Source organism: Hirundo rustica, chromosome 29 (genome assembly GCF_015227805.2).
Source record: "Hirundo rustica isolate bHirRus1 chromosome 29, bHirRus1.pri.v3, whole genome shotgun sequence".
Lineage (NCBI taxonomy): Eukaryota > Metazoa > Chordata > Aves > Passeriformes > Hirundinidae > Hirundo > Hirundo rustica.
Genome location: NC_053478.1, coordinates 1683067 through 1705014, shown reverse-complemented (window position 1 = coordinate 1705014; position 21948 = coordinate 1683067). Strand labels below are relative to the sequence as shown.

At 64.4% G+C, this 21948-nt stretch overlaps 5 protein-coding genes across 9 annotated transcripts; 2 read left to right on the top strand and 3 right to left on the bottom strand.

The window, feature by feature from the left end:
* Positions 1-411: 411 nt before the first annotated feature.
* Positions 412-1844, bottom strand: S100A16 (S100 calcium binding protein A16). Of its 2 annotated transcripts, none has more exons than XM_040088201.2 (3): positions 1765-1844; positions 1076-1237; positions 412-991 (listed from the first exon to the last, which is right to left on the bottom strand). In XM_040088201.2, the coding sequence occupies exons 2-3, from the start codon at positions 1229-1231 to the stop codon at positions 827-829; spliced, it is 321 nt and encodes a 106-aa protein (XP_039944135.1). In that variant the 5' UTR covers positions 1232-1237; positions 1765-1844; the 3' UTR covers positions 412-826. The 2 variants fall into 2 exon arrangements, with proteins under 2 accessions (XP_039944135.1, XP_039944136.1); XM_040088202.2 differs by lacking the exon at positions 1765-1844 and adding an exon at positions 1651-1705.
* Positions 1845-6113: 4269 nt separating this feature from the next.
* Positions 6114-7845, bottom strand: S100A14 (S100 calcium binding protein A14). The gene is made up of 3 exons (XM_040088284.1): positions 7710-7845; positions 6334-6480; positions 6114-6233 (listed from the first exon to the last, which is right to left on the bottom strand). Exons 1-3 carry the CDS (start codon positions 7740-7742, stop codon positions 6114-6116), a joined length of 300 nt encoding a protein of 99 aa, XP_039944218.1. The 5' UTR covers positions 7743-7845.
* Positions 7846-8775: 930 nt separating this feature from the next.
* On the bottom strand, positions 8776-11899 carry S100A13 (S100 calcium binding protein A13). 3 transcript variants are annotated; one of them, XM_040088228.2, is made up of 3 exons: positions 11671-11899; positions 9605-9794; positions 8776-8916 (listed from the first exon to the last, which is right to left on the bottom strand). In XM_040088228.2, the coding sequence occupies exons 1-3, from the start codon at positions 11700-11702 to the stop codon at positions 8782-8784; spliced, it is 357 nt and encodes a 118-aa protein (XP_039944162.1). In that variant the 5' UTR covers positions 11703-11899; the 3' UTR covers positions 8776-8781. The 3 variants fall into 3 exon arrangements, with proteins under 3 accessions (XP_039944162.1, XP_039944163.1, XP_039944164.1); XM_040088229.2 differs by lacking the exon at positions 11671-11899 and adding an exon at positions 9877-10066; XM_040088230.2 differs by lacking the exon at positions 11671-11899 and adding an exon at positions 9948-9981.
* A 116-nt stretch (positions 11900-12015) lies between these two features.
* S100A1 (S100 calcium binding protein A1) lies at positions 12016-14244 on the top strand. Its single transcript, XM_040088173.1, has 3 exons — positions 12016-12066; positions 13705-13853; positions 13954-14244. Exons 2-3 carry the CDS (start codon positions 13713-13715, stop codon positions 14095-14097), a joined length of 285 nt encoding a protein of 94 aa, XP_039944107.1. The 5' UTR covers positions 12016-12066; positions 13705-13712; the 3' UTR covers positions 14098-14244.
* Positions 14245-15329: 1085 nt separating this feature from the next.
* Positions 15330-21020, top strand: CHTOP (chromatin target of PRMT1). 2 transcript variants are annotated; one of them, XM_040088276.2, is made up of 6 exons: positions 15330-15485; positions 16751-16826; positions 18169-18319; positions 19431-19611; positions 19707-19844; positions 20705-21020. In XM_040088276.2, the coding sequence occupies exons 2-6, from the start codon at positions 16762-16764 to the stop codon at positions 20905-20907; spliced, it is 738 nt and encodes a 245-aa protein (XP_039944210.1). In that variant the 5' UTR covers positions 15330-15485; positions 16751-16761; the 3' UTR covers positions 20908-21020. The 2 variants fall into 2 exon arrangements, with proteins under 2 accessions (XP_039944210.1, XP_039944208.1); XM_040088274.2 differs by having other exon boundaries at positions 19428-19611.
* The last annotated feature ends 928 nt before the right edge of the window (positions 21021-21948 follow it).

Sequence of the window (21948 nt, the reverse complement as noted above, 5' to 3'; positions counted from 1 at the left end):
TCCCGGTGGAAAATCCCCAGGAAGAGCCGGAGCCGCCGGTCCGGGCGTTCTGCCCGCGCCGTGAGCGCCGCACAGCGCCGGGAGCCCCGCCCGGGGGTCCCCGGGGGTCCCGCGGAGCTTTGTGCCCATCCCGGCTGGGCGGTGCGCGATGCGGGACAGGAATTGGGGTGGGGGCAGAGATGGAGGCTCCCCCCCCCCTGCCCGGGACCCCCGTGGGGCGTGGGGAGGTGGCGGTGGGGAGCCCGCGGTGGCTGCTGACACCCCGTGGTGGCTCCGGGACCGGCTTCGTCGCCAGCCCAGGTGGGTCGATGTCACCAAGGGGCGGACCCGACCCTCCCCTCCCTCAGCCCTCCCTCCTCCTCCCCGGAAAGGCAAAACCCCGAGCGGCGCCCGCTGCTCCTCCGAATTTTATTGCTGCAATAAATAACCGCGGTGGTGTCACCCGGCCGGGACCGCGCCGCGCCCCGAGCTCCGGGCGGGGGGAGGAAAAGCGCCTTTTTACCCAAAGAGACCCCCCCAAAAAAAGAAAAAAAAGAGCCCCAAGGGGAGAGGGCGCGCTGCTGGCGATGATGGATTCCTGCCGCGGAGAGCCGAGGACGGGCGGAATTCCCGTGGCGCAGGAAGCGTGGGAGCCTCTCCCTCGTGGAACAGGAGGAGGAGCAAGGGCAAGGAGGCCTCGAAACCCAAATCCCACCCACAGCCCGTCCCCACCCCGCTCGGCGGAGCCCTGGGGGTCCCGGAGGCTCGGGCAGGTCGCAAAGCGGGGAGGGGGATGGCGGAGGAGCGGAGCAGGGGCGGGGGGCGATCCTGGAGGGTCCGGCGGGCGCTACTTGGTGTGTTTGACGCTCTGCTCCTGCTGGCGGATGATCTGCGCGATGGGGCTGGCGATGCCGCCTATCAAGGTCCAGTACTCCTGGAAGCTGATGCGCCCGTCCTTGTTCTCATCCAGGTCGCAGATGAGCTTGTCGGCGGCGCGGCGGTTCCCGGTGTCCTGCGGGGACAGCGGAGCCGCTCAGGCCGGGCTCGGGGGCTCGGAGGCCTCGAGGAGAGGGGAGCCCGGCCCCGCTCTGCTCACCGTCAGCATGTGGTTGAGCTCGCGGCTCAGCATCTTCCGAAAATCCTTCTTGCTGATGCGCCGCGGGTTCTTGCAGCAGCAGCAGCGGCTCGAGTATTTGTCGAAGTTGTTCACCAGCACCTGCACGGCCCATTCCAGGTCCGTGCACTCGCCCATCGCCGCCTGAGGGGACGGGAATCAGGGTGAGACCACCCCGGAGCCGCCGCTCGGGGTGGGGCGCGGGGGTCTCCACCGCAAAAAAAAAAAACCCAAAAAAAACCAACAAAAACATCCCGGTGCGGAGAGGAAAACACCCCGCGGGCCTTGGGGAGGGGTTCTCCTATAGAATCAACCCTCTCCAAAAACAAAAAATAATCCTGCATGGGGGGGGGGGAACCACCGGGAGCTCCCGGGTGCCACCTGTGCCCGCCCCGCCCGTGCCCCGGGGCCGCCGCTCCCGTGCGTGGGCCGGGGCGGGGATCGGGGCCCCGGGGCCGCGGGGCTGAGCAGCGCCAGGGCCGCGACCGCCCCTTCCCGGGGCTCATTAGGGAGGAATGGGGCCGGGAGCCGAGCGGCGGGGCAGGGGCAGGAATTACCAGCCTGTTGCTTCACGGCTGCGGGAACAACCCCGGCGGGGCAGGTCCCGACCTGCGGAGCCCCCCCCCGAGCCCCCTCCCGAGGCGTCCCCGCAGCCCAGGGTCCCCTCCTGCCTGCTGGGTGTTGTCGCCGCTGTCCCCGGGCAGGAAGCTCCTTCCCCTGGAAGGGCCCGAGCAGGATGGTCCCAGGCACGTCCCGGTGACGAGGGGACGGGAACTGCGTCACCTTGGCCGGACCTGGCTCCTTCCTGCCCCGCCGGTGCTGGGGTCAGCTCGTCCCTGGGCTTTGGTCCAGCCCGGGGGACAGCGGCCGCCTCCACAGCGGTGACCACACGGAGCCAGGAGGGTGCAGAGGGGTGGCCCAGCGCTGTCCCCGCTCTGGGGACATCACCAGAGGCTGTCCCCAGCCCGGCTGCTCTGTCTGGGAGCAGGCAGGAGCTGCCCCGTGCCAGAACTTGGCTCCTGTCCCCTCTCGTCACCCCGATCGTCCCCAGGCCGAGGACGTGGCACGGTCGGGGAGGTGACACCGGGCTCAGCCACCCCTCTGCTCCCTGTCCCCACGTGTCTCAGCGTGTCCCCGTGTCCTCCCGAGCCACCCCCGGCCCTGTGGTACCACGACCCGGGGTCACTCCGTCGTGCCAGGGCTGGGGACTGTCCCCGTTCAGGACTGTGGCTCCAGGGGTGGCTTTGGGATTCCAGCTCCGGCCCGTGCCCAGCCCGGCCCGGGAAGCGAAGGAATTCGGCAGCAGCGGGGCGAAAACACCCTCGGCCCCCTTTGGAGCCACCCGGGTCCCCTCCTGGGTGTCACATGGGTGTCACCAGCGCCCTGCCAGCAGCGCCCAGCCCGTCCTCGAGGCACCGCGGCTGCTGCTCCGCCGCTGACTCACGGCACAGCCCCGGGGCCAGCCCGGGGCACGGGGACAGCGGCCGGGTGCCACACGGGGACACCGGGGACACCCTGGGACGAGGGGACATTGCTTCCGTGCTGGGACAAAGGGGACACCGGCGACACCCTGGGACGAGGGGACGCTGGCACGGGGGTGAGGCACAGACCCAGCAGGGTGGCACGGGCAGGATGGGGCTCTCCAGCAGCTCCGCTCCCACCGCCGCGGTCCCATAGCCCTCTTTTCCCTTCTCCGTCCCCTTCCCCTCCCGCTCACCGATGTCCCCAGAGCGGGGACGGAGAGCCGGGCACGGCCCCAGCGCTCCCTGCCCTCCACCCTGCTGGCAAATCCCGCTTTTCCAGGAGCCAGACCCCGCTGGCAGCCCCAAGCCGAGCTCTCCAGCGGCCAGGAAGATCCCTGGATGCTGCTGCTCCCACCCCGCACATCCCGGATCCCCCTCGGTGACCGCGGCGGGTCCCTCCAGCCCGGCCCCGCTGGCGGAGCTGCCGAGGGATTCCAGGAATTTCCACCTCGCACGCCAGGGCTCTTCCCGGTCCCAAATCCAGCCCGAGCGTCCCGAGGCCGGCTTCCCCATCCCCGGGGGAACGGGAATCCCCCGGGAGCCCCACCTGCATCCTGCCGGGGGTCCCGCTGTGTCCGTCTGTCACCGCTGGTGGCCTGGGCGGGCGGTGGGAGCCGATGCCGCCGCTCTCTCCTTACCTCGCACCCATCCCGCCGGCCCGGCCGGGTTTTTAAGGAGGCTCCCACCCCTCCCTGACGTTCCCAGGGCGTTCCCAGGCTGGGGTTTACCTGGGAAACGTCTCCCTGGGATTGCAACACCGGGACGGGTCGGAGCGAGCAGGGACCCGCAGCGGGCCCGGCTCCTTCCCTTCGGGGTTTGGGGTGAAGGGACGTGGTTCGGGGGACACCCCAAAAGGCCCCAGCAGAGCGGAGAGGGCGCAGAATTCCCGTCTGATCCCAGGGTTTGGAAATCCACCCATCCTCGCACCATCCTCCATCCCACCCTGCTCCCAGCTCCAACCCTCCCCAGGCCGCGGGGTGGAATAAAATCCATTTATTTGAGCCGGAACCGCTCGTTGTGGCGGCTGGAAGGGGCCGACAGGGGTTTGGGAAGCGCCGAGCAGGGCCCTGTCCAGCGCTCGGACGTCTCTGACTGCGCTGGGGCGCGTGAGGCCCTCCCCAGCTGGGAGCTGGGCTCGTAAAGTGCCATCCACAATTAATTATCCCCGGCAAATTGCAGGCCTGGTGTCTCCCGAGAGCGATCCGATGCCGAGATCAGATCCCGGCCTTATCGGGGAGGGCGCATCTCAGGATGCAAAGTAGGAGGTGATTTATTACAGGCTGGAGCCACCTGCTCCCAGCACCTCTGGAACTCCCATCCCAAAAAAAACCAACAAAAACCCCAAAAAAACACCCCCCTGCGTCCTGTCATCCCGGCTCTGTCCCCTGGCCGCCTCTTCCTAATCTCGGTGGGGAGGAAGCAAACCAGTTCTGGGCCGGGATGCTCCGCTGTCGCGGCGGCGTTGATGCAACATCCCGGGAGGGTGGGAATCCCTCCCGGACCCTGCAGGCAAACAGCTCACGCCTGAATCACGGCCTTTCATCGGCTCTGCTCCCCTGGCAGATGTCACAACCGCATCCAGGCCCTTATTTTTACAAGGCATCCAGGGCGTGTGCTCGGCCCGGCCCCGCTCCCGGCCCTTCGGACCCCGCGGAGGTCGGGGTGCCCCCGCTCCCCCAAATGAAGGGTCGGGAGGTTTTTGGTGTCTGAGCCTTTCCAGAGGGGCCAAGCGCTGGATTTGGGGTCTTTGGTGGCCTCCAGGGCGGGGGTTCCCCGCGCCGTGTCCTCACCAGAGGGGCACCGGCTGTCCCAGCGCGGGCTGAGCCGTTCCTGTCACCTCCAGAACATTCCAGAGACTCATCCGGGGCGGGAATCATCCTCCCCGACACCTCAGTGTCACACCAGGGACAGCAGTTCCCAGCCGGGTGCAGGGAGGAGGAATTTTGGGGAGCCCCGGCTCCCCTTTCCCACCCCCCCCCCCCACCACGGCCTGACACATTTCCTGTCTCCAATTAAACGCACGCCACACCTTTCTGCCTAATTTCCATGCGCTTATTTCCGAGGAAGGAACAATAAATAGTCATTCCCGTTGTGAAATCCAGCCCAAGGTGAGAGCAGACAGAGGGCTGGCTGCGGCCGAGCCGCGGTGCCGGAGCTGCCGCCGGCCCGGCAGGACCTGTCCCGGCTCTTATCACCATTCCCGAGCTTTGGATCGCTTTGGGTTTTTCGGGGTTTTTTCCTCCCCTCACGAGGTGACCGAGGCCTTGCTGAAGCGCCCACGCCCTCTCCCCTTTTTGGGAGACTCCTTTTCGGGGTCCCCGCTGCGTTTCCGGGGCGCCCGCAGCCTCCCACGGGATGTGGAGCTGGGTGGGAATGGCCGGGATGGAGGAGGAAAAGTGGGAGAACCGGGTTCTCCAGCCCGTGTCCTCGCTCTCCGTGCGGAGCCGACTGTGAGCTGCAGCTTTGTGTCATTTGCTCTTTCCCAATTTGCTGTAATTACACCCAAATCCCACGTTCTCCGGCCACAGCCGGGATCTTGCTCCCGGCCTCGCAGCCCTTGGGTCGCTCCGAGCCCGGGATTTTGGGATTTCCCCTGAGCTCAGCCCAGGAGCCGCGTTCCCAAATCCCGGTCTGGAGCACTGGCTCTGCTCGTGGGGTCCCCACAACGGGGATCAGCAGGAATTGGGAATGTGGGGGGCCCTGGGACTCCCACAGGGGTCACACACACACCCAGGACATCCCCTGCACACCCCAGAGTGACGACCCCAACCCCACAACCACCCCCCACTTCCCTTCTCCCCCCCAAAAAACAAACGAGGTCTCCCCATCCTGGGTCTGTTTGGGTTTTTTTTTTTCCCAGTGTTTTCCTTTATTAATTTATACAAAAAGAAAAAACAAAAATCGGTTGCAAGTGGCCCAAGCTGATCCCAACCCGCCCCCGTGCCCGGCTGAGGGCTGGAATCCCTGGAGACGAGGAGCAGGTCCAGAAATAGCCCCCCAAAAACCGGGGGGGCGGCAGGGAAGGCTCCCAGGCCACCTGCACCCACCCACGGCCGCGGCGGAGCCCGGGAGGCGCCTGGAGGTGCTGCGGGGGACGAGCCCCCAAATCCAAGGGGGATTGTGGGGAAAAGAGCCGAGTCCCTCTGGCTGCCGTGCTCCGGGGCTGGGGGAGCTGCACCCGGAGGGGTTTCGGGGTCAGAGGTGGGACGAGGCCGGGGATGGAGGCAAAGGACGGAGAGAGGCGGCTCCGGAGCGGGGCCAGGACCCACCCGGTGCCCCCCGCACCGGGCACGGGGCAGAGCCGGGGGAGGGAAGGGAGCGTTCCCGACGGGAAGGAGAACGGAGGAGGTCAGGGATGGAGCCGGGGAGGGGAATCCTCCGGCAGGAGCGACGCTTTTCTTTTTTTCCCCAAGCGCGTCCCCCGGGAGCAGCGGCCCCTCGCGTTTCCAGGAGCGGAGCCTGAGGCCCCCGGGCGCCTTCCCGTCCCCCACCGCCCTCTACTTCCTCCGGCAGCCCTTGGCCGCATCCCCCATCATGTCCCAGTACTCTCCGAACTCCAGCTTGGCCTCGTTAGGGTCTCCCATGCACTCGATCTTCTCTTCCAGGGGTCCCACGCACTGCGGAGAGAACATCGGGGTGACGGAGCTGATGGAAACGGGGGCGATCCCGGGGTCCCCCCCAGCTCCTCCCGCCCTCCCCGGGGGGCTCCGCCCTCACCTTGCCCAGGTGGGGCAGCTTCTGCACCACCAGCTCCTGCATCTCGTTGGGGGTCAGGTACTCCTTCTGCCCCTTCACCGCGTAGCAGTGGAACTGGCTGATGACGGTCTCGATGGCTCTCTCCACGTCCGTCAGCTCCTGGCAGTCCTGCGGGGGGGACGGAGGGTGAGCGGCGGCGGGGACAGCTCCCGGGAGGGGTGGGACAGCTCCCGGGAGGGGTGGGACAGCTCCCCGGAGGACAGGGACACCCCACGGGTGGGACAGGATGGGCCACCGAGCGGGTGGGAAGCTCCCTGTGCAAACATTTAATCCCTCCGCGACCGTGGGATCAATCTCCCTGTGGCAGCACCAGGCCCCTCTGTGAGGATGTGGGGCACCCTCCGGTCCGGCTGTGACCCCTCCCCGTCCAGCTGTGAGCCCCCATCCAGCTGTGAGCCCCCGCGCCGACTCCAGGCCGCTCCACACAGATGTGAGGCCATCCAGATGTTCCCCCCCCCGCCCCGCATCCAGCTGTCGCGCCCCTCCCAGCTGTGACAGCCCCCTGCAGCTGCCACCCCCTGTCCCCCTGAGCTGTCCCCGCCCGGGACCCTCCAGGCTCCAGCCACCCCGGCGTCTCTCTGGCCACCCCCCGGCTCGGGGCCGTCCCGACTGGTTCTTCCTCTCCCGGGGACAAGTGGCGATGGCAGCGTGAGTCACGGTGACGCCGGGATGGGGCTGGGCGCAGAGCGGAGCCCCTCTGCCACCCCGCAGAGCCCGTGCCAGGCGGGGCGGGGGGCACGGGACAGCGCGACCCCCGCTCCGGGCCATCCCCGGTCACCCCCGACCCCCGCTCCGGGCCATCCCCGGTCACCCCCGGGCCATCCCCGGTCACCCCCGAGCCGCCCCCGGCCGCTCGTGTTCGGCTCCGCTGGAGGAGAACGACGGCGATTGACAGAAATCTGCGGCTTCCCCCGGGAGCGCCGTGGAACCGCAGCCGCCGATGCCCGCCGGGAAGAGCCCGGCAACCTCCAGAGCCTCAGCCCGGCGCCCCAAATCCTCGGCAGGTGCCAAGGGGCGCGGGGAGGGCACCTCGCGTTTGAAAGCCGAGGAGAACAGGAGCTTTTCCAGCGCTGGGCATCCTCGGGGAGGCTGCAGGGAGCGCGGGCGGCTCCCCGAAGGTCAATCCACGGCAGCAGCAAGGCAGAGCCGCCTGCTTTCCCCGAGCTTTCAAGCTGCTCCGCAGCACCAAATCCCCGTGCTCAGCATTGCCAAAGCCCCGAAAAACAGCCCCCGGCTCCTCCGGCGGCTCTGAGTCACGCCGTGCCCGGGGCTCCGGGGCCGTGCCGGGTCACCCCCGCCCCGCCGAGGGTCGCGGGGTCGCGGTGTCCCCACCGGACCTTGCGCTTCTTGCGGCAGTTGCACTGGCCCATCCTGCTGCCGGCGGCTCCTCGGGGGTCTCTCCGGGGGTCTCTCCGGGGGTCTCTCCGGGGGTCTCTCCTCTGTCACCGGCTCCGGGGGAGCTGGCGGGGGAATGAAGCCGAGCTCAGCTCTCTGGCTTCGGGGAGAGCTTCCCTTCCTCCAGCTCCAGGACTCCTCCTCATCCCCGAGCCGAGGGCGAGGAAGGAGCCCCGGGACGCGGCGGTGGAGCTGCCGGGACGCGTCCCCGGCGTCCTCGCAAGTCGTGGCAGAGCCGAGCGTGGGAGCGGAGGGGCCCGGGGCGCAGAGCCCCCGGTGCCGTGGGGCGGCCGGGTCACTTACCTGCAGCACGGGCCGGTCCCAGGTGTGCGCGGGCTGCGGCGGGCCGGGGTTTTATACCGGGGAGGTGTGAGTGGGAGCTCCGCGGTGTGCGAGGCGTCTCATTTGGGAGCCTGGCCCGGCGCCAGCGTGGGGCCGGGAAACGCCTCTTTCCCGATGCCTCCTTGCCCAGGGTTCCCCGTCCCAACGGGCCCGGAGAGCAGCGTGGGAACGGCCACCGAGCCCCCGGGCGGTGACCCCGCGGTGACGCCTCACCGGGGGCTTCACCGGGATTTGGGAATGCAGGGAACAGGGAGATTGCCCCGGCCGGGATGCGTCACCCCCGCGCCACCCCAAAACCCCGCAGAGGACGGGCGGCGATGCCAAGGAGCCGGTGGCCACCGCGGCCACCGCGGCCACCGCGGTGACGCTGCCGGGGATCCCCCGAGCCCCACCCCGGCCACGGCCACAGCTCTGCCCCCCACCCACCCCCCAACGCGGCAGGAAGGCGCTTGTGGGGCGGCACCCCAAAAACCAGACCGGCGCAAGGACAATTCGGGGACATCCCCGTCCACCACGGGGTGCCCAGAGCCACGGGGTGACCCCGAAGCAGCACCACGTGGGGAGGAGACGGGGGCTGAAATCAGGGCCCCCAGCAGGAAGGGCAGCGACGCTGAGGCTCGGGGAAAGCTCTTTTATTTGCGGCTGGGCGGCCGAGCGCGCGCGGCGGCCGCGTCACTTGGTCCCCGCTCGGTCGCGGCGCAGGGCCTTGGCCAGCTCCCCGATCAGCCGCCAGTACTCGCCGAACCTCAGCTCCTCGTCGTTGTTCACGTCCAGCTCGCTCATCTTCTCCTCCAGAGAGGGAACGTCCTGCGGGGAGGAGGCGGCGCGGAGCTCAGCCTCTTCCCGGGGCCCGGAGACCGGGATGGGATGATGGGGTGGGATAATGGGAATGGGATGATGGGAACGGGATAATGGGAATGGGATGATGGGGTGGGAATGGGATCAGTGGGGTGGGATGGGATAATAGGGTGGGAATGGGATAATGGGGTGGGATGGGATAATGGGATGCGGATGGGATGGTGTGGGATGGGACTGGATGGGACAGGATGGAACGAGATGAGATGGGATAATGGGATGGGATAATGGGATGGGAATGCGATCAGTGGGGTGGGATGGGATGGATGGGACAGGACGGGATGGGGCAGGATGGGATGGGATCAATGGGATGGGATCAATGGGATGGGATGGGATCAATGGGATGGGATGGGATGGGATGGGATGGGATGGGATGGGATGGGATGGGATGGGATAATGGGGTGGGATGGGATAGGACGGGACAGGACGGGATGGGGCGGGATGGGATGGATGGGATCAGTGTGGTGGGATGGGATGGGACAGGACAGGATCAGTGGAACAGGATGGGACGGGATCAGTGGGATGGGACGGGATGGGGGCAGCAGCCCCTGACCGCAAATCCCGGGGGATCAGGAGCAGCCCCACGGCTCAGGGGGACACCCGGGGGACCCCCGCTGCCCTTCCCCTCCCCTCCCCTCACCTTCATCAGGTTGGGCAGCTGGAGCCTCACCAGCTCCTTGAACTCCCCGGCCGTCAGCGTCCCCTTCCTGCCCTCCTTGGCGGCGAAGGTGACGAACACGGTGACGATGCGCTCGATGGCCGCCTCCAGCTCGGTCAGCTCGGGCGGCTCGGGCGGCTCGGCCGCGGCCATGGCACCGCGCACCCCGGGGCTGCAGGGACAGGAGCCCGGAGCGGGTCAGAGGCACAGCGGTGTCCTGGCGGGACCCTCGCCCCCTCCCCGGCCCCGCTCACCCTCTCGCAGCGGGCGGGTCGTGGAGGTTTTTCCGGGGACGTTTCGGGAGCTTTTTCGGGAGGTTTTATACCTGCGCCGCAGGAGGGGACAGCGCAGCCTTTGTTCCCCCCCGCGCTCCCCGCGCCGGTGTTGGGTTTCCTGGTGCGGCCGGACGGACGCGCAGACACCGCCCGGGCGCCGCGGTCCGTCCGTCCGTCCGTCCGTCCGTCCCCTGCTCCCTCCCCGCCCGGGCACCGGACCAAACTCGGCGGCGCCGCCCGGGATCCTCCGGTGGGGACAGGACGGGAGCGAGGGCAGAGAATCCCGCGGGGCCGGAGCACCCCCCGGCCCTTCCCCAGAAACATCCCCAGAAACATTCCCGGAATGGTTTAGGTGGGAAAAGAGCTCCCAGATGATTGAATCCAAACTTTGAGCCCCATTCCGGGGGTGCAGGGCAGGTGTCACCCCCCCCCAGTTCCACTCCCTGCAGGGTTTGGGGACGCTCTGGGGACACAGAGGTGACCCCGGTGACATCCCTGTCACATCCCTGTCACATCCCTGTCACATCCCAGCCTGGCCCCGGCCGTGTCACCGACCCAGGGCCCTGCTCGACCCGCGCCGAGTGAGAGTTGTGACTCAGCCGCCCGCTGACATCATCCCTATTAATACTGGGCTCCGTAAAAATTAATTAATTCAAATTAATTAGGGGCTTGGAGCGCTCCCCTTTAATCGGTGGGTATTTATAACACGGCAGCCCTGGCACGTGTCCTCCCGCTGGCACCCACATTCCCACGGGGACCCCCAGGGGACCCCAGGGACCGTCCCCGATGTCCCCAAAGGTGTGACAAGGAGCGAGGCCGCCCCTAAAGGTCAACACACGGGGATTTTGGGGCTCCCAAAGTTTCGGGGTGCCGAGGGCAGGAAGGTCCCCGCCAGCAGCCCGGCGTGCGCTGAGCCCTGACACGCTGGCTGCGGGGAAGGGGAGGCTCCCGGGGGTGCCGGGGTGGCCCTGTCCCCACCCCGGAGCCGTCACACCAGCTCACGGGGCAGGAATTGGCTTCCTGCAGCCCCATCCGGCCCCGGGATGACGGCAGGGGGACGGGGCCGGGACGTCAGGGCACCGAGAGATGGTCTCTTGGGAAAGCGGCCGGTGAGTCAGGCAGCAGGGACCGGGACAGGTTTGGGGTGAATCACCGGCCCCCGGAGCCAGGCGGGCCCGTGACTCCCCGGCCCTGGAATTCTGGGGTGAGGAAGGGGCAGATGCTGCAGTGGCCCCACAGCGGGAGGGGGACACGGGAAAGGCACCCGCGGGTCTTTTTGTCACGCTGGGATCTCCGTCGGGAGCGTCCCCACGGGCTGGGGGTGGTGACCCGGCCTCGGGGACGGCCAGGAGGGGACAATAAAGGGACAGAGACTGGGACCGTGGAGGGACCGAGGCCATGTGGGGACAGGGACACCGTATAGGGCCATACAGGACCAGAGGACCCTGTGTGACAGGGTGACCGTGTGCATCCCAACGTCCACTTCCACATCCTGGTCCTGGGGTTGTCCACAACCCGTCCGGCTTGGGGACCCCAAGCAGGGATGGTCACCGTCCTCGGAGGGGACGGTGGGGCCACAGCAGGCGCCCGGAGCCACCGCTGGTGTCCCCAGCCCGGCCACTGCAGCTCCTCCCATTCCAAACCCCGGGCATGGAAAAGCCTCTTCCAGAGGGATGGGGAGACAAGATCGGCCCAGCCCCGGCAGCGGCGGGGAACTGGAGCAACTGGTTTAGCTGGGCCAAAGTGGAGCAGGGGAGTCGCAGTGGCTGAAACCTGTTCCAAGTTGTGTGTAAAGCTCCTGGCATGTCCCTCGCTGCTCCCGCTTTGGAAAGAGCTCGTCCTGGGGATCCGCCAAGCCGGGCGTGCTCCGGCCCGGCCGCAGGGTCTGGGACCCCCCTCAGGACCCCTCAGTGTCGGGGGTCACCCTGGAGCACCCCGCTCCTGCTGTCCCAAAGGGTTCGGGGGGTCTGGGAATGCACAGCTCGGACGCTCCGGCCCTGCCGCTGCCCGCAGCCCTGCTGGCTGTGTCCCCTCTGTCCCTGCCTGCCAGGGAATGGGGTCGGCGTTATTTTTGGGAGATGCCCGCCCCCGTCACCAGCAGCTGCTGCCCCGGTGACGTTCCCGGCTTCTCCCGGAATCCCAGGCGCTCCGGGGACGGGGACACAGCGAGTGAGTGTCACCGGGGCCCCTCCCGGTCCCCCCAGCCCCAGGAGCGGGATCCAACCCCTTCTGGAGCCCCAGGACCGCCCTTTCCTGCCCCACTCCATAAATGGGGGCCGTGTCCTGCTCCTGAGCTGCTGTTGGGGATCCCCGCTTCCACCTGGGACCCCCCAACTCCAGCTGGGACCCCACCTCTGTCTGGGGGACCCCAAATCCATCCAGGATCATCCAGGGCAGTGGGAGGGGAGGGGTTTGGCCCCACGGGACCACCAGGTTTGGGGTGTCCATGCAGGGCTCATCCTCAGCCCTTCCCAACAGGAAGTGAGGGAGATGGAAACAGAGGCAGCAGGATGTAATTAACCCCAAATTAGGGCTGGAAGCTGGGATGGAGAGCCCGGCACCACCCGGCTCTTGTGAAAATGCAGCTCCTGTTTCAGGGGGTCCCGGCTCCTGGGTGGAGGGGAGGGGGTCTAGACAGGGGAGCTGAGGAATTTGGGAGCTGAGGAATTCCGGGGCTGAGGAATTTGGGGGCCGAGGAATTTGGGGGCTGAGGAATTTGGGGGCTGAGGAATTTGGGGGCCGAGGAGTCCGGGGGCCGAGGAATTTGGGGCTGAGGAATTTGGGGGCTGAAGAATTTTGGGGGTCGAGGAATTCAGGGGCCGGGGGATTTGGGGCATGAGGAATTTGAACACTGAGGAATGTGGGGGCCGAGGAACCTGGGGGCCGAGGAATCTGGGGGCCGATCTCCCCAGGGATGCCGGAGCCGGGGAGGCCGCGGGGCTCCAGCCCGCGCGGATCCGGGCCCGTAACGGGATCCTCGGGATTTATCAGCATCACCCAGGCCAGCTTGGAATCCGGTTTCTTGGCCGAGGCGTTGCTGGAGCAACGTCCGGCTCGGGATCCTGGGGCCTTTTCAGCCGGACAAGAGGCCTTTGAGAGCGCGGGGGGCCCCGCGGAGTCACCCGATAGCCCCCGCCGCTCCCCCCGGGCCCGCTGGCTCCCGTGGCGAGCCCCGGGACACCGGATAGCTTTATCGGCCCCGCTCCCGGGGCCGGGCACGGGTCCCACCCCGCGGGCGCCGACAGACGGGGGATGCCGGCGGTGACACCGCGGGGTCACGGCGTGGCCACGGCGGTCACCCGGGGGTCCCCGGGGACGCCGGCGAGCGTCGTCCCCAGCGAGGGACCCCGGCGTCCGGCCCGGCCGTCGCGACGTTCCCGATCTTCCCGCGCCCCTGGGGGCGGCGAGGGGCGCCCGAGGGTGGCGCGGGGAGACCCCCGAAGCGACGCCACGGCCCCGTCCGTGCCCAAGGGCTCCGGGGGTGCCGCCCGGGGGTCTCTCCGGGGGTTGTGGCCCCCGGGCCCGGCCCCCGCGGGGGCGGCCGGCGGTGCCAGCCGGGCTGTCCAGCCCCGGTATCGGATCCTCCCGGAGGGAGGGGGCTTGGAGATTATTTAACGTGCCCGGCCGGGCCGGGCGGGCGCACACGGAGCGCGGGGAGCTCAGGTGAGCACAGGTGCCTCTGTTTCCCTCCAGATCCCCCCCACCTCAGAGCCCCCCGGCGGGGCGGTGGAGGGGGGTGGGTGACATTTGAGGGGGTGGCACCGCGACGTCGGGGGGCTGGTGGGTGACGTGCTGGGGGTCCCGCAGCCGCAGCCATGGGATCGCAGCTGGAAGGGGCCATGGAGACCCTGATCAATGTCTTCCACCACTACTCGGGCAAGGAGGGGGACAAGTACAAGCTGAGCAAGAAGGAGCTCAAGGAGCTGCTGCAGAGCGAGCTGGGATGTTTCCTGGAGGTAACTGGGACCAGTCTGGGGCATGGGGGGTCTCTCTTTCCCCCGACCCCCGGGGGAACAGCGGCTGCCCAGCCCCAGGGCTCACCCTGTGCCCCCCCAGACCCAGAAGGACGCGGGGGCCGTGGAGAAGATCATGCAGGACCTGGATGAGAACGGCGACGGGGAGGTGGATTTCCAGGAATTCGTGGTCCTGGTGGCCGCCCTGACCGTGGCCTGCAACACCTTCTTCTGGGAGAACGCCTGACCCCCTCCCCTGCTGCCGCAGCAGGACGTGGGTTCCCAAAATCCAGAGCCCCCCCGCCAGCCCCCAGCTCACCCCCTCCGCTTCCCAGCATTCCCAGGGGATCCCGCCGGGATCCAGCTCCACAATAAAAGCACCGATCCAGCCCGAGGTGTGTCGTCAGCTCCTTCATTCCCAGCGTCGGGATTCCTGCCCCGTCCCCCTGCGAGTGCTCCCGGGGAATATTCCCACTCTGGGGTCACGGGGATAAAGCCACCCTGGGTCACCCCAAGTGCCTGGAGACACCCCTGGGATCCACCCTGGGATCCACCCAGACGGCCCGGGGCAGGGTGACCCCGGGGCGGGTGATCCCGGCCGGTGTCGGGGTGTGGGGACGCTGGAGCACCGGGATTTGGGAAGGTTGGGGGTGACAGGCTGGGACTCGCTGCAGGTGGCTCCAGAGGCGCCGGCACCGCGCCCGCGGGGCTGGAGGAACCGGTTGGGATCTCCCGGCCCAGGAACGGTGGCCAAGGGCCCCACCAGGGCCGCCAGCGCCATCATCCGCCCGCGATCCCGGCTGGGATGGACGTCGGGAATGGGGGTGGTGTTCCCAGGGGGTGGTGGGGTACGGGAAAGGGGTCAAGGAGCAGCTGGACAGTGTCCCCAGGGTCATGGTGGGACACTGGGAGCGTCCTGGGCAGGGCCAGGGGTTGGACTCGATGGTCCTTACAGACCCCTTTCGTCTCCACAATTCCCTAAAGCCTGGATCCTATACGATTCCAGGACTCGGTGCTCTGTGATTCCGTAATTCCAAGATTCCGCGGCGATTCTATGACAACGGAACGGACAACGGGGCTGACGGAGCCCCACAGTTCCGCGGGATACGGGGATTCCGCCGTCACGTGACTCCACCGCTCCGTGACTCCGCGGTTCCGTGATCCCGTGACCCCCTGTTCCCATGGTTCCGTGCCCGTTCCGTGTCGGTTCCGTGTCGGTTCCGTGACCGTTCCGTGACCGTTCCATGTCGGTCCCATGTCGGTTCCATGTCGGTCCCATGGCAACGCCGCTCTCTATGACGTCACCAGGACGCCTCCCCGATTCCCGCCTCTCTCCGCCCCGCCCCTTTCCCCTCCCGGGCTGCGCCAATCAGCGCCCACCGCCGGGGGCTCGCGCACCAGTGGGCGTGGCCGAGAGCGCGGCCGCCATTTCGGCGGGGGCGGGAGCGACGCCGGCGCCATTTTGTCGCGGGCGGCTGAGGGAGAAGCGGCGGCGGCGGCGGCGGGAGCGGGCGGAGCTCAGCGCCAGCCCCGGCCCCGCGCCGGCCCCACACCGGCCCTGCACTCACTCACTCACTCGCTTACCCGTCCGCCCGCCCTCCGGAGCCATCGGAGACCTGGCGACCGTGTGCTTCGGTGAGTGACCGGCCCGGCCGCGCGGGGGCGGGGCGCTCCTCAGGGCCTGGGAGTCCCCTCACGGTTCTCTCATGATACCCTCGTGGTTCCCTCATGATCCCCTCGGAGTCTCCTCAGGTTCGGGGCTTTTCGCCCTGACCGGACTCCGGAGTCGGGCCTGAAGAGGACGGAGCGGTTTTGTTTGTTTGTTTGTTTGTTTTTTCTTCAGTAAGCAAAACGCTTTAAAAACCACTTCAGATTGAAAAAGCTCTGTATTAAAATAAAAGTTATTAAAAGTTACTTAAAAATAGGAATAAAACTTTCTGTTGTCTCAATTTTTCTGGCTGTAAATCCTCTCAATAAAGCGGTTTTTTTAGGGCGTTGTAGAGTGAGTGCATCCCGGCCTTCATCCACCCGTTAAATTTGCTGCTAATTATAAATTAAATTAATAAATCGATCCGCAGAGCTCGGGGGTTGGGACTCAGCGTGTTTCTGTAGCATTTAAATCCCTGCCCTGAGGGAGGTGGAACCTCGATGTTTATTTAAAGGATGTGGTGCTTTTGTAGCATCATCTCGGGTTTTTATTCCCCGTTCCCCTAAAATTCGGGTTTGCACCTTGCTCATGCTAAGAACATGGGAAATGTGGAGGTGTTACTGTTCTAAAGGCATTTGGTTGCTATTTACAGCTGGGTTTTTGTGTTATTGTTCAAAAAGCCGAGGAGTTATTCCCTGTAAAAAGGTAAATTTTTACTGAGGGTAAATTAAACTCCCATGTTTATTAAACCTGGTAGAGGGTTAAAAACCATTAAAAATACGTAAATGCAATACCTACAACCCGCCTCACTCTTAGTTCCCTCCGCACAGAGCAGAGGTTTTTTAATGTTTAATCATATAAATATATAATAATTGTATAAACTGGGTTCTGTTTCGCATCTTTGCTCTGAAGATGGCATTTGGTTGCCATCTTGCTGCTGGATTTTTGTATCATTCCTCCTAATATTGCTGAAACCTTCTCTGTAAAAATATCAGTTTTTGATGAGGGAGAAATAATGGAACTCCCTGATTTATTAAAATCGGGAGAGGACTGAAAAACGTTTAAAAATCCCAGAATCAGAACCGAAAAATTCCGGCAGAGGGCTGAAAATAAATGAATCTATCACACATAACCTGCCCTAATCTTGATTTCCTCCACACAGGGAGGCAGAACGGGAGGGAATTATTTTGGTTTTGGTGGTATAAACGTATAATAAAGATCTAAATCTCCTCTTTTGGGCCCTGTTTTGCAGATTCTCTGAAGATGGCTGCACAGTCAGCACCGAAGGTCGTGCTAAAGAGCACCACCAAGATGTCTCTGAACGAGCGGTGAGGAAGCCAACGGCACCTTCAGCTCCTAAGAAATCATATATATATATATATATACTTTTTTTTTTAAAAAAAACCTAATTCTCACTATCCAAATCCAAAAACCCACCGTGGTTTCCGCCCTCTTTTAACCTCGTCGAGCGAAGCGGGTGCCTCCACACCCGCCTCACCCTCCGACCCCCTGCGGCACGCAAGGTTAAAAGGGCCAAATTCCGGAGGGATTTCTCCGCGTTTTTATTTTTTTATTTTTTTTTTAATTTTTTTTATTTTTTTAAAATAGTGTCGATTCGCCTCGTAAATCCGGTGGGATGCGTTGTAGGAGCAGAGACCAACCTCACACCCTCCCTGTCTCTCCCACATGTTTCGACATTGGTATTTGGGCCCTGCTGCCGCGCCCGAGGGTCCCACCCCGCCCGGGTGGGCCCTGTAAGAGGCCGGCGGCGGCCGCGGAACCGGCCCGAAGGCCCCCTGGGCCTTGTAAGAGGCAACAGCTTCGCTTCACCTCCATCTCTCTCCCTCTGTCCTCCAGCTCTTCCCGTGGGTTCATTCCGCTGGGTTTTTTTTTTATTCCCCCCCCCCCCCCCCCGTGCGTGGCTCCTCTGTGACTAACGGGTGTCCTGCTGAGCGCTTTGGGGGTTAAACGTGCTGGGATGGGGCAGCTTTCTGCTCCTTTCCTTCCCTCCCCTGTCAGCCAAAATCAGTTTTTATGGGGTGGATTTCGCTCCCCAGGAAGCTGCTGGGGGCTCCGCTCGGGAGCTTTATTTTCTGTGTGTTCTGCTCTTCGATCCGAGAAACAAAAAAACACCACCAGATAAATTCCCAAGTGGCCCCGTTTCAGGAGAGCAGTTGGGTGGTGGAATTTTGCAGAATCACGGAATTGTTACGGTTGGAAAAGGCTTTATGATGATCCTTCCAACCTGGCCCAGCTGGAGGACGCCGAGCGTGGTGTCTTCCTGCCATGGAGTTTTGATGCTTTCCCCACTTCTTTTCTTTTTTTTTTTTTTTTTTCTTTTTTTGGGTGAGGGGTTGATTTGGCTTTTTGCTGTCCTGTTTTCTCCCCCGCTCCCCTGTCACGACCATCCCCGCTTCCTGCTGGTTGTCACCCTCCCCCTTCTGCCATCTCTAAACCCAACTAACCTCCGGCTTTTCTCATTCCCACTGGAAACTTCCACCTCATTCCTGCCTCTCCGGTCCTCGCGGCCAGCGAGGGATCCGTAAATCCCATAAGTGCCACTCTTTGCATAAGGTTCATGGGAGCTGGAGCCCCACTCGAGCACCGTGAAAATGCCGATAATTGTGTGTTTTAAGCTTTAATTAAACCCCGTTTTATTCGACCTTGAAGCTTCACTAACATGCTGAAGAACAAACAGCCGATGCCGGTGAATATCCGGGCCACCATGCAGCAGCAGCAGCTGGCCAGCGCCCGAAACAGACGGCTGGCCCAGCAGATGGAGAACAGACCGTCTGTGCAGGCCGCTCTGAAGCTCAAACAGGTGAGGGGAAAAGGGATTTGAGCCTTGCAGGATGTGGAAAAATCCGACTCCGGAAAGAGAAAGAGACCAGGCGAGGGAAGGGGATGGAGGGTGAGTGTGGGGAGCTGCTGGAGGGAAGGAGGCTCAGGGGGGATCTTGTGGCTCTGCACAGCTCCCTGACGGGAGGATCAGGTTGGAATCGGGAGGGATTTCCTCCTGGGAAAGGCGGTCAGGCCTTGGATGGAGCTGCACAGGGAGGTTTGGAGTGGCCATCACTGGAGGCATCCAGGGAAAGCCTGGATGTGTGCCTTTTCCAACCTGGAGACTTGTGGGATTCTGTAAAAGAGGCGTTGGAGAGTGTCCAAAGGCGGGACACGAGGTGGGAAGGGTCTGGAGGAGTGTGAGGAGTGGCTGAGGGCACTTCGGTGTGTCCAGCTGGGGCAGAGGAGCCTGAGGGCAGATTTGGGCATCTGCAGCTCCCATCTCTGCTCGCCGTGACCAGCGACAGGATCCAGGGGGTGCCTGGAGCTGTGTCAGGGGGGTTAGGTTGGATTTTGGGAAAGGCTGTTCCCCCAGAGGGTGCTGGCACTGCCCTGGTTCCTCAGGGGATGGGCACAGCCCCGAGGCTGCCAGAGCTCCAGGAGCGTTCGGACAGCGCCCCAGGGATGCACAGAGTGGGATTGTTGGGGACAGGAGTTGTCCTGGATGATCCTGCTGGATCCAGGGCATTCCGTGATCCTCAGAAGGAGATACCTGGGAGGGACTGGCAAAGAATTCCATGTTCCCCCCCTCGGCCGAGCGACGCGCTGTCGCTGCCTGTTGTCGGTGTTGGCGCGGGTGCTGCCTCTTGACGTCTCCTCTCTATTTTTCCAGAGAAAACGGCTCGTGCCGGGCTCGGGGAGCTGCCGAGCGCTTCACCTCACGGTCCCGCGGCAGCGACAGTCGCTGCCGATCGGTGCCGGCCCTTAAAACCCCACCCTGGCTGGGCGCCAGCTCCGACAGGGGACCGCAGGCCTGGATTTCGGGCACAAACCCTCCCCGCGCCGCGCCCGCCTCGTGTCCCCGATCCCAGATTGCTGCATGACTCCTGTCCCTCCCTCCCCTCCCCTCCCTAAATCTTCTCTTCCAGAAGAGCTTGAAGCAACGCCTCGGGAAGAGCAACATCCAGGCGCGGCTGGGCCGGCCGGCGGGGACGCTGGCCCGCGGAGCGCTGGGGGGCCGGGGGCTGGCGCTGGGCCAGCGGGGGCTGCCCCGGGGGGCCCTGCGGGGCCGCGGCGCCCGCGCCATGCTCCGAGGAGGCGTCTCGCTCCGAGGTCAGTCCCGCCTGCCGTTCCCTCCTCTCCCTTAAATCCCCTTCCGGGCCGTTCCCCGGGCTGAAATCCCGCTTTTCTGCCTCCTCCCGCCCAAGGTCAAGGCCTGCTGCGCGGCGGCAGAGGGATCGCCCCCCGGATGGGCCTGCGGAGAGGAGGCATCAGGGGCCGAGGGGGCCCGGGAAGAGGCGGCCTGGGCCGGGGCGCCATGGGCCGGGGAGGGATCGGCGGCAGAGGTGAGTGCCGGGCCTGGGGAATGGCGGGAATCCCGCTGGGATCCGTTCCTGGCTGGGGCCGGGGCGTGGAAGCTGTAGCCCCAAGGATTCCAAGGCTGGAATTTAAACCGTTTATCCGAGACGCGGTGGTTGTTAAAACTGAGGAGTAGCAGGGATGGGAGGGGAAACCCGGGAGCCAGGTGTTGGTGTTGGGCTGGGATTGAGGATTTCTCGGGAAGTTCCCGATCTCTCTGAGCGATGGTGCTTGGGGATGGGAAGGAGTTGGGAGCGTATCCAGGAGTCAGACAATTTCATCTGCATGGGTTCAGGAGCAGCCCATGGAGCTGGGAGTGTCGGGACGCAGGCAGTGTCAGGATGGAGGCAGTGACGTGTTTCCATGGATCTGAGTAGTCTGGGAATGTTGGGATGGAGGCAGTGAAGTGTTTCCACGGTCTGGGAATATTGGGAAGGAGACAGTGACGTGTTTCCCATGGATCTGAGCGGGCTGGGAACGTCAGGACGGAGGCAGTGACATGTTTCCCATGGAGTTCAGCAGTCTGGGAATACCGGGATGGAGGCAGTGAAGTGTTTCTGCAGGCTGGGAATATCGGGATGGAGGCAATGACGTGTTTCCACAGTCTGGGAACATTGGGAAGGAGGCAGTGACGTGTTTCCCATGGAGTTCAGCAGTCTGGGAATATCGGGATGGAGGCAGTGACCTGTCTCCACAGTCTGGGAACGTTGGGAAGGAGACAATGACGTGTTCCCATGGATCTGAGCGGGCTGGGAAGGCCGTGAAGGACGCGGTGACGCGTTTTCCGCGGTCTGGGAATGCCGTGACGGATGCGGTGACGCGTTTCCCGTGTGCTCCGTGCCCGCAGGTCGCGGCATGGCCGGGCGGGGCCGGGGCGGTTTCGGCGGGCGCGGCAGAGGCCGGGGCCGCGGCAGAGGCTCGGCGCGCCCGGCGCTCACCAAGGAGCAGCTGGACAACCAGCTGGACGCCTACATGTCCAAGACCAAGGGACACCTGGACGCCGAGCTGGACGCGTACATGGCACAGACGGATCCCGAGGCCGCCGACTGAGGGGCCGGGACTGCCGGGAGGGTGGGGAATCCCCGATGGGAAAACTCAGACTTAGTGTGTTCTTGGATGTTTTGATACTCTCTGTTGTATTAAACTTTTTTTGGATTGTTCTTTTCCCGGGGGGGGGGATGTTTTTTTTTTTCGGTGGTGTTTCCCCTGAGGATGGATCCGTGGAGAATCTGCTGCTGGCGGTGCCAGGGATGCGTCCGTGGCTTTGGGGATATTGGGGATTTGTGCACTTCTGGAGCTCCGTGGTTGAGTTTTGGGATGGGGTTTTTTTTGGGATGGCCAAGTTCCTAGCTGGAGTTGAGTTTAACCCTCCTGGAGCCCAATCCAGCCTTCCCTGCAGGAAGAGCCTGAGTTTGGTGCTGCGCTCCTTCCAGGCACTCAGATCCTTTTGTTCTGCACCAAAAATTCCGTGGGGTTGGAGCAGGTGGAAAACTTCCCTTTTGTTTTCAGTGGATTTCGGGGAGTTGAAGTTTCTGAGTTCTTTTCATCGCCCCGTTTCTGCGTGGTTCAAGTGTTTGTTTAAATAAATGAGATGCAGGCACGGAAAAATTCAGCCAGGACAGCGAAGGGGAAATGCCTCTTTTTCCAGAACAGATTCCCAAAATTCATCGTTTTTCAAAAAAAAAAAAAAAAAAATGGAACCCGGAGTTTCTGAAGGGTCTGTGCTTTTATCACCCACCCTTTCCATGCTTTGGGTTTAACTGTTCTGTGCCCTGTTCCTGTCCCGTTGGTGTCTCACATTTCTGCTTCCCGGTGGGATAACCGGGACAGAGACCCGCGGCATTCCCGGGGGATAACCGGGATCGAACCCGCGGAATTCCCGGGGGATAACCGGGACCAAGACTTGCGGGATAACCGGGACAGAGACCCGCGGAATTCACGGGGGATAACCGGTACTGAGATCCTCGGCATTCCCGGGGAATCACCGGGACAGAGACCCGCGGCATTCCCTGGCTCTAACCGGGACTGAGACCCCCGGAATTCTCGGGATCGAACCCGCGGAATTCCCGGGCTCTAACCGGGATCGGACCC

Bases quoted from the DNA above. Each gene is read 5' to 3' on its own strand.
- S100A16 (XM_040088201.2), bottom strand. From the start codon at position 1,231: ATGGGCGAGTGCACGGACCTGGAATGGGCCGTGCAGGTGCTGGTGAAC. The intron at 992-1,075 runs GTGAGCAGAGCG...CTGTCCCCGCAG, and splicing joins AGCTCAACCACATGCTGACG to GACACCGGGAACCGCCGCGC.
- S100A14 (XM_040088284.1), bottom strand. From the start codon at position 7,742: ATGGGCCAGTGCAACTGCCGCAAGAAGCGCAAG. The intron at 6,481-7,709 runs GTCCGGTGGGGA...TCCCCCCCGCAG, and splicing joins ACTGCCGCAAGAAGCGCAAG to GACTGCCAGGAGCTGACGGA. The intron at 6,234-6,333 runs GTGAGGGCGGAG...TTCTCTCCGCAG, and splicing joins AGCTGCCCCACCTGGGCAAG to TGCGTGGGACCCCTGGAAGA.
- S100A13 (XM_040088228.2), bottom strand. From the start codon at position 11,702: ATGCCAGGAGCTTTACACACAACTTGGAACAG. The intron at 9,795-11,670 runs GTTTCAGCCACT...CTGTCCCTGCAG, and splicing joins TTACACACAACTTGGAACAG to CCCCGGGGTGCGCGGTGCCA. The intron at 8,917-9,604 runs GTGAGGGGAGGG...TCCTCCCCGCAG, and splicing joins AGCTGCCCAACCTGATGAAG to GACGTTCCCTCTCTGGAGGA.
- S100A1 (XM_040088173.1), top strand. From the start codon at position 13,713: ATGGGATCGCAGCTGGAAGGGGCCATGGAGACCCTGATCAATGTCTTC. The intron at 13,854-13,953 runs GTAACTGGGACC...GTGCCCCCCCAG, and splicing joins AGCTGGGATGTTTCCTGGAG to ACCCAGAAGGACGCGGGGGC.
- CHTOP (XM_040088274.2), top strand. From the start codon at position 16,762: ATGGCTGCACAGTCAGCACCGAAGGTCGTGCTAAAGAGCACCACCAAG. The intron at 18,320-19,427 runs GTGAGGGGAAAA...CTTCTCTTCCAG, and splicing joins CCGCTCTGAAGCTCAAACAG to AAGAGCTTGAAGCAACGCCT. The intron at 19,612-19,706 runs GTCAGTCCCGCC...CTCCCGCCCAAG, and splicing joins AGGAGGCGTCTCGCTCCGAG to GTCAAGGCCTGCTGCGCGGC.